At 30.6% G+C, this 13,015-nt stretch overlaps 2 protein-coding genes across 2 annotated transcripts in view; both read right to left on the bottom strand.

The window, feature by feature from the left end:
* The window catches only part of LOC108573798 (bolA-like protein DDB_G0274169), a 4,490-nt gene extending 358 nt beyond the window's left edge, over nucleotides 1-4,132 (bottom strand). Inside the window, exons 1-2 of the mRNA XM_017936273.1 lie at nucleotides 4,102-4,132; nucleotides 113-330 (exon numbers count right to left, since the gene is read on the bottom strand). Coding sequence (XP_017791762.1) covers nucleotides 113-330; nucleotides 4,102-4,132 — 249 coding nt within the window. The remainder of the gene's footprint in view (nucleotides 1-112; nucleotides 331-4,101) is intronic.
* A 1,439-nt stretch (nucleotides 4,133-5,571) lies between these two features.
* Nucleotides 5,572-12,984, bottom strand: LOC108573796. Its single transcript, XM_017936270.1, has 2 exons — nucleotides 12,435-12,984; nucleotides 5,572-6,628 (listed from the first exon to the last, which is right to left on the bottom strand). Exons 1-2 carry the CDS (start codon nucleotides 12,765-12,767, stop codon nucleotides 6,461-6,463), a joined length of 501 nt encoding a protein of 166 aa, XP_017791759.1. The 5' UTR covers nucleotides 12,768-12,984; the 3' UTR covers nucleotides 5,572-6,460.
* Between the last annotated feature and the right edge of the window lie 31 nt (nucleotides 12,985-13,015).

The following is a 13,015-nucleotide window of genomic DNA, read 5'->3' as shown; positions in this document are numbered from 1 at the left end:
AATGATAAAAATTTTTATAAAAAGTAAATTACAAATACAATCTGAAAATTCCATTAAATTTCTCTTTTTAAACAAATTTTCTTTTGAATTTTACTAATTCTTACAATCTTACCTTAATAAGAGGTACATTTTTGAAGGCATCAGAAACAACAATTACTTTAAAGTGTGTTTCAGATCCTTTAGGAACATTATGCATATATGACTCATTTATTACTTCAATGTGAAATGGATTTAAAGACTCTACCAATTTTTTCTTTATTGAAGACTCCACTAAAGCATTCTGTGCTATATTACTCATGTTTCGTAGTAAACCTGACATGTTTTTATAGCCTACAAATAATCATATATACAGTCACTTTGTAAAATTAAATTTTATATAATATTGAAATACCATATTGAAACAATTTTTATATTAGTTTCAATAATGGAACTAACATCTATACATGAAACATTTGTGCTTTAACAATATCAATATGTGAACAAAATTATTGTACTATATAATATTTCAAAGTAAAATTTAAAACATTACTCTTATTCTATATGTCTACAGATGTATCAGTGATTATGCAAATGGTCTGTTGTAAGTTAGATTTTTCATTTCAAGATATTTAGACTTTTTGACTACCCTTTTTGATATTTTGATCACCAACTCCATTTAACGGTTTACTTTCCAACTGTTTTACACAAATGGTTTCACATTATTGTAATGTAAATTAATGCAACATAAAATAAATTATAAATATAAGTTTTACTTTCATAATCACTGGTACATATAACAAATTACTTTGAAATAGATAATTTTTTCATAACTAAATCTTGATGCCCCATTCAAAAAGTGACAAATTAAACCTAACCTCTATTTTTATTATTCCATGTAATACAAATACAAAAAATTACAACGAATAATATTTCAATACTAAATACGATCGTATTAATTTTTATTACTTCAAAAAAAAATTATCTACGAAACTCTTTATTTTCGAATACAGTACAATGAAAAATACGTATTTGAATCAGATACATATGCTTTGATGAAATATAATCTCTTATATAGAATACGAGTGTATTCTATTTATAATGTAAAGTGAAAATATATTTGTAAATTATTTAACCTTTACATTGATACCAACAATTTTTATTAAAAACAATATATTATTGTTTGATCACCCATTTCACATTTATTAGAAGGAACGTTATATGAAATAGAGATTAAATATATATTTGTTTGTATAAGTTATTACACCACTATTGCAACTTTAAACAATTGAAAATTTTGTTTACCGTAAAATGATGGTTTAAACATTTAAAAACAATGTGTAAACAATCCCATTGAAAAATTCGTCAGAATAACGAAGATTCAATAAACTGAAAATCTCGGTTACATGTTAAATGGAACATATGTAGATGCACTTCATGAAAACTTTTGACCTGTTTTCATTAGACCTTATGTCATATTTACAAAAAATGTTCAAAAAATTGAACTGATAATTTATGTAGATTTAAGCTAAAATGAACTATTGAAATGATTTATTAGAGGATAAAATAATAACGAGGATTACAATGCTCTTATACGTGTAGAAAATAGTTCTAAAATTATTTTGTAGTGAATTGCAAAGAATTGAAATTGACATACATTGTTTATGCGTCACAACGTTGACGATGAATTTCGCAACGATTAAATGACGCTGACTTAAATTTGTGTCATAGCGTATAGGCACCACCAAAATTGAATTTAGTGAACTACATTTTCGTATGTAATGAGTAGTACTCCTTTAGTGACTACACTAGGTATATTTTACAAAGTATAAATTACGAGTGGTTGTTGTAAAGTGTCTTAGACGTTTACTGTACGAAAATTGTAGAATGTCTCTCTTTAGCTGATGGTGTATCGTCGAGGTAAACTAAATTCTCATTGGTTTTAAAATGTGTTTGATGAGTGGGTGCATAATTGGTTGTTATAAGTGTGTCCATACGCATAAGAGGGGATAAAGGTAGTGGAAGGTAGCAAAATTACAAATATGATTTGCCTTTTTTTAATTGCTTAAGCGTATCAAGTAAACTAAGGGTGGTATACGGTGGACAATAGAATCGCGCGAGTAAGACGTACAGTCATTTATGTTCGAAAGATTAAGTCGTAAACAACCCTAAAAAATATAAATTCCTGGCAATTCCTTATAACAATTACATACATACGTACCCTCTCGAACGGCCACGTTCAAAGTAAACGTTTGTGATTGTTCTGTTGTGTATTGTAAAGGAGTGTAATCCCCTGAAACCGTTTTTTTGGTGCGTAAGTGACATGCATACACATTCTAATTTGTTTATAAAAAAAGCTATAAATTAATATATACTCCAAAGAATGGTGTCTTATAGATTTTAAAGTATACTATATAATCAAAAAAGGATTTAGACATCTGTTAGTCTTTAATCATAGTAGACATCAGTTACTATAGCAAAATCCAGAGCTCACAAATTCAGAAGAGATAAGGAGGAATCACATTATAAGTCGATATTAGCTAAATGAGAGTAGAACAAAAATTAAAGTTATAATAGAAAATATAACATGTATATAATGTTTCTATTGTCTGAAGGTTGTCCCTCATATTGAAATAGAAGAATGCTGTGAAAGTAGCAATGAAAATGTGCCTTTATATTTCGAAGTATGCATGAAATTAGAGAAAGGACTTGGATGGTTCAAGGCAATAAAGAAAGGATTTAAATGGTGTGAGACACAAACAAAATGTAATTCAATGCAGATGAATGTAATAAAATATTTGTGCAATTTAGCAGAAAAACTTATTGCTTTTGAAATATAAAATAATAGCCATCCTGACAAATGGATGTTTCGCTATTTGACAATTTCATTATACGAACGATTATCTTTCTATTAATTCCGATATTAAAGATTTTCATGTTCTTCAAATGTGTTTTTCTTAAAATTATACTTCTTGAACAAGCGACAGTAGTAACTAAAAAAGCTGTTCAACTGATTCCAATGAAATTTGAAAAAAGTATTCCCAAAGATCTCTCTCATTATCTTTTTTAACCCTTTTTATAAAATTAGTTTTAAAAATATAAAAAAACAACTGCTAGAAATTTCACTGTTTCTGTAAAATGCTATTATTTCCAGAATATTTCGAATTTAAAAACATCCATATGCCATACTACAAAATATATTTTTAAAAGTAGACTGCACAACCTTTGATTTTTAGCTACTGCAAAGCTGGAATCATTGACGTCAGTACTACGACAAGGATGAGAAAAACATTTTTTTTTCATTGCAAGTATATTTTGAACATAAAAACAAAAATTGTTTTTTTTTTTTAATTCATGAAATATATTTCATTCATGATAAAAGAGTTCATTTCAGTTGAGTACATTTGTGAAACATTCGTAAAAATATTGCTCGTTTCGGCTTAGTCAAGTTGGCGTAACCTTTTAATCTGTGTCAGCTGAATACTATAATTGTTACTCTCATTAATCGAAATTTAAACAATTATACTGATTTTATACTTACTATTATACTTATAATTTTCCTTTATTAATATTTGAGCACTTAATCTTTGCATTATATTATAGTATTTGGAAATTACATAGTAATTTCATAACTAATATTACATTTACGATAATAGTTTACATGTGTTAATTTTAAAATAAAAATTAAAGTTTAACCTTTCATGATAATGATGTAATGTAACAGCGTTAATTATCATGACTTTTGGTAAAAAAAAAAGAGGTAATAAAAATAATTAAAAAAGTTCTATTTGAAATCAACCAATTTATTCATTTAAAACGAGAAATAATTTTTCTGTTTAATTAAAACTTTGATGGATAAGTAAATAATAATCTGTTAAGTAACACAAAATAATTATACGCGCAATTTATTCTTTTGAATACTTTATTTGATATTGTTGTATTCAGAGACCTCTCTGTATTCACGAGAAAAGATTCAAGCTGCGGTAAGAAGTTTATAATACAAGTTTTAAACAATAATTATCAAGTGACTAGGTAATGGACGCAGTTCCATCAATATTTCATTTTTATAAAAATTATTTTAGCATATGTAATTGCAGGCACGTTATTGGTCATTTAACTATTCGCATCGCCTTAAAATTATACTATCATGTATCATATCATGCATTCATAATAAACAAACAATGCAATGACATTTACATTCTACAAAATTGCAATGAAGAATTAAAAGGTCGGGTCGTAAAAGAACGTTGAGGCAATTTTTTTCATACTATAATATTTTGTTGCAATTTATTGAAATATCTTTTTCTTTCCCTTATTTTTTTTTTTCAATATGTGCATGTATTATTTTCATTTGCTTCGTTTTCAGTATAAATTATCAATTTTTCCGCATAAAATTTGAAGTGCAAAAAATTAAGCTTAATATAAAACCAAATAGCTTCACTTAATGCAAAGCGTGGCACAACGTTATGCATACATTTTTTGATTGTTCAAAAATTTAATCGATTAAATTATTAACATTGTTTCAGGACGAGGTATCGTTTCATGTAACGTTACGATTAAAATATCATATCAGTATATAGTACGGGCTCAATATGAGCTGCTGAATAATATTAAGAATCTTAAATTGGCCTATGTTACAACTATCTATGAAATGCTATGTCACTTCCGTTTTAAAGAATCAGGAAATGAATCTGGTCGAGCGTAATTTCGAACTAGTATTCTTTCGTCCCTGCCGTTTTCCTATTAACATACCAAACTTTTTGAATGGCATGTACAGAGGAAATTTCGGGATTCTACTTTAACGATCGGCCATTATAAGAATTACAAGTAATTCATATTTCGCTTTATACATCTATGTATGTACACATACAATACGACTGCCAGAAGAGATGTAGAAGAAAACGTCTTGGCAGTTCTGACGATCATAAAATTTCAGGTATATGTTAATACTAGTGATTGAAATAATTTGTCGCATTAATCACGAAAAATGTATAGAAAAGCTACGAGGTAACTCGTGTTGTCGTACTCTTTACATTTCAGTCTCATAGAGTTCTTGACGCCGTTGTCCTGCGTATCAAAGTCTAGTGACTTTTAATCTTTTACATACTCGAGCGAATTACATACACGGGACAGCTGTTCCGAAAGTTTTCCTTCATTTTATTCATGGCATTGTGGGCATGCTTTTTTATACCAGACAATAAACTATCACAAAATCTATGGTAATAAAGGACAATGATAGAATATGAGCAATTTAAGACTCTGCTCTTTTAAATCATGTATGTGCAAGTTTCTAAGTGGTCTGAAAAGCATAATTATGTAAGTACCACCTAATTCAAAAGCTATAAAATAAAATATAAACCTTGAACTGCTATAATGGGTACAACTCTCTTAAATACTACTTTGTCATTTTTTTTAAATTTACTTGCAAAATAACTGTTAATGATATTAGGGGAAAGATAATTCCTTGTTAACGTTGAGAAAAATGAAGGAACCGTCAGTTTCATCAAGAACCATAAACTCGTCAAGAACTATAAAAAATTTTTATTGCCTAAGAATAATAATCAGTAAACCGTTCATGTACTTCGTACTGGCGTATAATAACAAATAATGCTTGATTTACTTCTAAGGAAGGTAAAATCACTATAAAAGGTCCGCGTTAAAATTTTATAATAATTAAAAACTGGTCAATGTTCTTGTAAGTTTAATCTATGAGGAACTAACCTAATATTTTTAATTATTATTTTGCAAATAGCTTTACCAACGCAAATAGCTTTAAAAAGGAAAAATGAAGTACATATGTAAGTAGTTGTGATTACAGCAGTTTAGAGTTTAATCTTATTTTTTATCAGTTTGCCATTAAACGGCGGCTATATAATTACATTTTTCGCAATCCTTAGAATCTGCAAAGACGTTATTTGAAGGAGTTTACACTAGTAGCGAGGTCCAAGATTAGAAATTTTCTACTATTATCCTTTATTCTTTCTCCACTATATTTCTTTGTAAATTCTATTGCTACATTCTATATAACTACCATTCAAATGTCCTTACTCTGATAATATGTTTTCACAAAAATATGCCACATCAGAAGAACGTAATCATTTTTCTATATCTATATCGTTAACTTCTTCGAGAAGGTATTCTTAGGCACTTGTTGATATGTTTCGTAAGAGGCAATGAGGGTTGTTTAAATTTTGTTTCTTTGAAGTTTCTTTCAAAATTTTATACCGAAAGCTTGTGCTACAAGCTATTCGATTCTCGTTCAGTTTAAACGAACAAACATATTCTTATGATATTTTTGCGTTTTCGTTTCTTTTGTCTTTTTTGCATAAACTATCCCATTGCATGTTGGTTCTCTTTCGTTTCGTCGCTCGTTTTACTCCATCTCTTTTCTTTTTCTGGATGTAATCGCTATCTTACAGGAAAGCTTCGATTACCGAATGGAAGGTTCGTAAAAGTACAGAGAATGGCGTATTAATGCTGATCGTCAATAAACGTAAATTGTCTTGAGTTGATCTTTCAGTTCAGGAGGAATGGCACAAGTCTCCGACTCCGGCTTTCTTTTTACCAAGCGGCGCCAGCGCCCCCCGATATTTTTGCGAAAGCCCTTTGCAAATCCAGACCTATCCGACGGTAATGCGTGTACAAGAGTATCCTGAAACAAAACGCTTGCAATTACATATATGACGTGGTTAATGCATGCACACGCTCATGAAAGCCTTTGTAAACTTTATAAAAGGATTCTTTTCGTGAAATGTACAATTCGTTTTAATCCTTGTTCGTATAAAAATTTTCACAGAATATGTTGTTACAAAATGAACATTATTACTTCGTAAAAAGTAATAAATACGTTGTTGCATTAAACAAGTGTCTCTTTTAATGTAGATGACCTTTTCGTAAAAGACTTTCATGAGTAGTTATACTTGCATGAAATTTCATTCAATCAATTTAAAATTCAATTTCGTTTTCAGTTGGATAACAATGCCATTTTTGAAGAATACGGTGTTCCCTTGAACAACGTGGAGGTTAGGGACGCCAACTCCCCCCCCCTCATCGCAAAAAACGAAAGTACATTTATATTCTTTCAATACATGTGCATATATTTATACGCGCGCGCATGTATGTGTATATTATTATGTAATTACATTATTCATGCATATATTATTTATACATATATAAATGTGGCTCCTTCTAGCTCGCAGGGACATACTGGTCGTTTGATTTTTCTTTCAAGTTCAGCTGCTCGCTATGTACATATTTGAATTCGGTGTCGCTGCTTCTTGTGTGCAGCGGCAATTTGTGAGTTCACACGAAAGAATTCGCATTCGCTCTTTTTCACCTCTTTTATTCGCCACGATAAAGAAAATTGTAAAAGTATGCAAAATATGTAAATTGATTCGACATGAACGTCTAAATTTGTCAAAAAAAAAAAATCCGACTATAATCGCAACTGCGTTATTCGAGGGAGCATTGTAGCTAATGGACTAACCAGTTAAGGATTCTACGATAAATGCCTCGTTAGTAGCTTTACATAGCCGTGAGAGAGAGAAAGAAATCAATGTGAAACAATAGGTAATAGTGGCGACTTAAAAAAAATTGTATACTAATAAAAAGTCTTGCGTGAATTATTAAAATGCATCAATCATATTTAACTTATTCTTAAGGCAGTTTCACAAACTAACCTTAATAAAAGCGATCAATGTTCAATAAAGTTATTTTATCACGATGTATTTAACAACTGAATATTAACTCTTTTTTAATTAAATGTTACTTCTTGTAAAATAGCTAAAATAATTGTAAGAAAAAGAAAAGATAAACATGAATATAATCTTCAGCTCTAAAAAATCAAGTTGATTCAGAAGTAACATAAAAAAAATTTTCCTTCATCTTTATTTCTATAAAATCGAGATAATTTCAACCTTGAACTCCAAGTATTTTTATCTTAAGGTTATGATGTGCTTCATCAACATAGTATATTAATAATTGTGCAAATTACAGAAATTACGTTAATACATTGAAAACCGTGAAATATGCGGTATGACAGAGAATTTTATTGTACACAGATAGTAGAACGATATTACCGAATTTTGTGCGTATCATGTTTCTTTTAAAATTACGTAACATAAATAAGGAGATACTATTTTCAGCAATTTAAGAAATATTTTCTGTCACGAAGTTATGTAATCGATACAACATAACGCTCCTTTTTGTCAATATCCTTTTTATTTAACGTGACTAATATAACTGAAGCCATGATATACACGCTGCAATTTTATTAACAATGTATTATTAAGAAAGGAGGAATTTCAAATGTTTACCGCTTTTCCTTCAGTAATATCATATAGCTGTAATTTATAATCTGAAACCGTGCAAAAATATCATTACTTAGAGAGCATAATATGCATTTAGATCTTATCATCTCTTTGAGAGAGAAAAGAAAAAATATTCAATACTTAGTCCAATAAATTATGACAAAGCATATTCTTTGGTAAATTCGTATCTTGTCAAATGAGTTATTAAAATTGTTTAATGCGAAACACAAAAAACGAGCTTTTAACATGTATTTCAAATGCACGAGTATTAATTGTATAAATTTACAGAATAGTTTCAGCAATTTGATACGTTTTTTCATGTAATACATGTCTTTCTACATTTTCTTGCACTGCGTATAGCAGTCTTTTTTAATCTTTTAACAAATCTTTCAATAACAATGTGATAATCGATTATTCCTTGATTTTAAGATACCGTAGACTATAAAGTATGTACTAATGTACATAGATGTAGTTCAACTGGAAACTCTTTAAAAAAAGATGAATGGTCCTGTAATAAAACAAAAATTTATGACACGGAGGTTATAAAGTCTGTTAGAATATGGTAAAAATAAATCGTAAAAGCAAATTTGCTTAAGTTAGAGTATAAAAAGTATAGAAATATTTTTCCATCTATCGAAAAAATTCCAGATTATGCAATGGGTAACATGCGTCATTTCGAGAAATACGATTTTCAATGCATGTATGTATGTACATAATACATGGCAATAGATTAAACTAGAGCGATCCATAAAGTATAGAAATAGTTGAGAGTGCGTCGATTCGACTGAAAAAGCAGGATACGTCGTGTATCCGGGTGCGACGTTACGAAACCGACCAACAGGGTCCCAGAGCTTTGGTAGAGCTAGAAAGAGAAACTATATATTACGAAGAGGCAAACAGGAAAACCGTTGAACAGAGGTAGATGACCAGATACGTGGGCAGAAGAAACTAGATCCTCGCCGATCGACATTTAGAAAGGGATCGTGAAAAACAGAAAGGTTAGGAATGAAAATATCGCTGAACGTTTCAACGAAGTATGGCGTCTGAATTGCAGGAATATTGCCAATATCGTCAAGGAGAGACGCATTATTTTGTCGACTATGAGACAGCTGCACCCTGTGCTGAAATCCGGCAGCTGCTTGGCAAACGGTCGTGACCGCCCACCCACACTAAATTTAGAGTTAGCCAGAGGGGTAAAATCGGGTTTTTAGGTGCACCTATATGCATTCAAACCACCAAATATAGTAGCTTTCACGGTTTGCTAGATGGAAAATACAACGTTGCAACACTGCATGTACCTAATTTCGAACAAAAGTTACCAACACAGTAGCGTTAATCGATAGAACCATAAGCCAGTCGTTTTCTATAGAACTGCCTTCTAGAAGATTGCTAATCGGATAAAATAATTTAAACAAAAAGAAACGAGTTGAAGTACAAAAAACAGGAGAAAAAAGAAAAACAAAGAAAATAAAACTATTGTTCAAGCATGCAAATTGGAAATATTGTAATGTTTAGTAAAAAAAAATTAGATACCTAATATAACAGAAGAATTTTCAAAATGTTCGAGACAAGATTAAATGAGATTTGAATAAAAAGTGCAAGGAAACAATTGTATTGTGTAACATTCGTATGGTACCGCAGGTATGCATGTAAAAGCGTGCATAATGATTCACTATCAATCTAGAATTAAAAAAAGACGTTCGTAGAATGACATTCGTGATTAGATTAATCAACGAGTTTAAATATTGAGGTGTTTTTTTGTGTTAACTGTACATGAATTATACGAACCACAATGTATATTTTTCATCAACCGCATACTAGTGTGGTTATGATGAAGATAAAGTCCTGACATTATTGCTGTTGTGTAAACTTAAGGAACCGACCTATTACTTTTTGAAAGATGATAAAGATTCGCATTGAAACCTATAAGATTCATTGACGGTCTGTACCATGTTTCGCAGAATTATAATCATGGTCAGGTATCGAATGAAGTATTAAAAAACCCTATCTTATCTCACTTCCGTAAAGGATAGACTTTTCATACTCGTTTTAAATCGAACATAAGGACCTATGTCATACGTATTTTACATTACATCATATAAGCTTATGTCATGCTGATCATTTAGATAATCAATGAACAGATTAGTCTGCCCATGATGGGTAATTAAAATTTGAAGTTTCAAACCCATGTATATGTATATTGTATGAAGTGCGTAGGCTGAATACAGAATTTAAACTCGTAACTCGAAGCTAAATATAGAAATGCTATATCTGTTCTTGAATGAGACACGTAACAGAACAGCGATAATAAGAGTAGTTCAAAAACTAGCTAAGGTACATGGGAAAGCAGTAAAGATTTACCGGTAAGTGGAGCATGAAACTGAAACATACGGTGTTATAACGGCAACAAAGCAGCGTAGATGCGGCAACGTTGCCGATTGTTTGGGATTTTTCTGGCGACGAGCCTCTGACTGAGCCTCGACCTTACAACTCGTTTGCCAGGCCGTCTACTCATATGCCTCGTCCTTGAGCAATCAATAGCACCATCGACTATTATTAATAACTACTATTTGCAAAAGTCTTATTGTCACCAACTATATCCTGGAATTTTATTAACTACATTTTTTTCAATTGCGGCATTGCAGTATTATACACCACGTGTTTTAACTATTATACATAATAAATTGTGTAGGCTTTCATGATATATTATGAATCGCAACTTTGGCAATTGTAAAACTATTTTTAAATTAATATACTGGAATATTATATGCAAACTGCATTGTAATTATATTATTTGTAATTTGTAATGGAATGGAACAAAAATATAATTTTAAACACCGATTTCTTTAATCTCGTTAGGTATTAGAGCGATACGTATACGTATAAGGCACGCACACATCATGATTTTGTAAAATCATAAAGCAATTCAAGGTTAATTGATCTTTTCGTAATAAAGAAACACATGGTTTTGATTGTTTCCTCGAAACGGATGTACTAAACTTACATATTGAACAGAATTTTATACGAATCCTACCATAAAAAAGAATGACAGATTGATTCGTGCAATTTAAAAGAAATAGTTACCTTTTATAACAGAAAAAATATTAATTTATACGAAATAAAGATTCCTAAACATATCTTTACGCATTTAATGGATTGAAATATTAATATCATGAACTTTTAATAGATATATAAATGTAAACAGTGCAGAACTAATTATAGAACAATACCCTTAGATACATATTGTGTAATTTCTTCTTTTGGAAAAATTGAAATAATATTCAACCATGTCCATAAACATGACAAACATACAAGTTTCGTACAAAACGGATATTAATTTGTGTTAACTTAAACATTAATTAGTTATATAAAAACAGTGTAATAGTAAATTTAATAGTTTGCAGTTCTACCTCTAATCGTCAAACATTTAAGAGTAATCATATTTCATTAATTTATTTTAAGTTTTTTCCTTTAATTTGTACTATTTATAGTCTTCAATTAGTAATGTAAATTGATTTCTACCGGTTAAGATTCGTATATCGAGACGCCAGTAATATATATGTATGTATGTACGTCTACGCAACACAAGTGAGCGAAAAATAGTATATTTATCGCATAGTATAATATATGAAATCGATCAGTTCTACAATACAGAAAATATAGAGAGCAAGTGTGATATAGTTAGAACAGTGTGGTTGAAGTATTCATCTTTCAAACTGTTTTCCATTATTCTTCAAAACTGGCATTAGGGTTACCAATACTTTAATCATGAAATTGGCTTGTTTTTCACTTAATAAAATATTATCTTGCAGAAGATTCGTCTCGTTTCATTTTACAAAAAGAAGAATTATTGATTTGAGCAACTTTTTACATGCACAAAAGTAATTCCCTAGAGAAATGAATATTTTATTAAGTGAAGTACGATCAACAGCCACTAAAATGATCAAGTAATCCTGGGAAGTATAGAGTAAACCAGTAAAATCTGGTAATACTGGCTCTACTGGTTAGTGGTTACTGGTAAAAAGGAATATGGGCGAAACCAGAAGCGAGAAACTCTAATTCTTATTTCTTTGAGGATTACAAACTCGAAGGAAAGAAAATATAAGATAAAGGAGAAAAAATAAGGAAGTAAGAAAACGGTTTACCAACCTGGTCGTTGTACAACGCATACTGTGTCGGTGTGTGCGGCGGTGGATAAGGAGGCGGAAACTGCCAGACGAATTGATCTGTCGTATTGGCCATAGTATACACATTGTTATCCTGTTCTACAGCTGTGCTATTTCCCAGATCTGTAGCTGTAGTCATTGACGTCTGTGTACAACCTTCGACAGGATAAGACTGTGCGACAATCGTCGAAACCGGCGACGTTGCTGTCTGCACTACGGCTGCATCTGGATGTACCGTATTCGTATGATCTTCTCGTTTCCGCAGCTTACTACGGACAAGGCGAATTGCGATCATAGTCCCGTTGCTTCCAACCATTTTTCTCTTCTATTTCAGGTACAGCTTCGAGAATTTCTTGTTGATAACTTGCAAACAAATGTTTGCGTTTATTAATGTTTCTGTTTACGTCAGAACTTTCGAGCGGATTAAGAAATTCAACGGCTTCTACAGAGAAGAAAACAGTAAACCACCAAATTATAGAAGAATGTGTGCGTAAAATAAATACAATTCTTCAGAGAATTTTCTCTTTGTCAGTCTTTATTCTCTCTCTCTCTCTCTCTCTCTCT

This window comes from Habropoda laboriosa, unplaced genomic scaffold (genome assembly GCF_001263275.1).
Source record: "Habropoda laboriosa isolate 0110345459 unplaced genomic scaffold, ASM126327v1 scaffold178, whole genome shotgun sequence".
NCBI classification, from domain to species: Eukaryota; Metazoa; Arthropoda; class Insecta; order Hymenoptera; family Apidae; genus Habropoda; species Habropoda laboriosa.
Note: the sequence above shows the minus strand (reverse complement) of the source record. Positions and strands in the feature narration are given on the sequence as shown.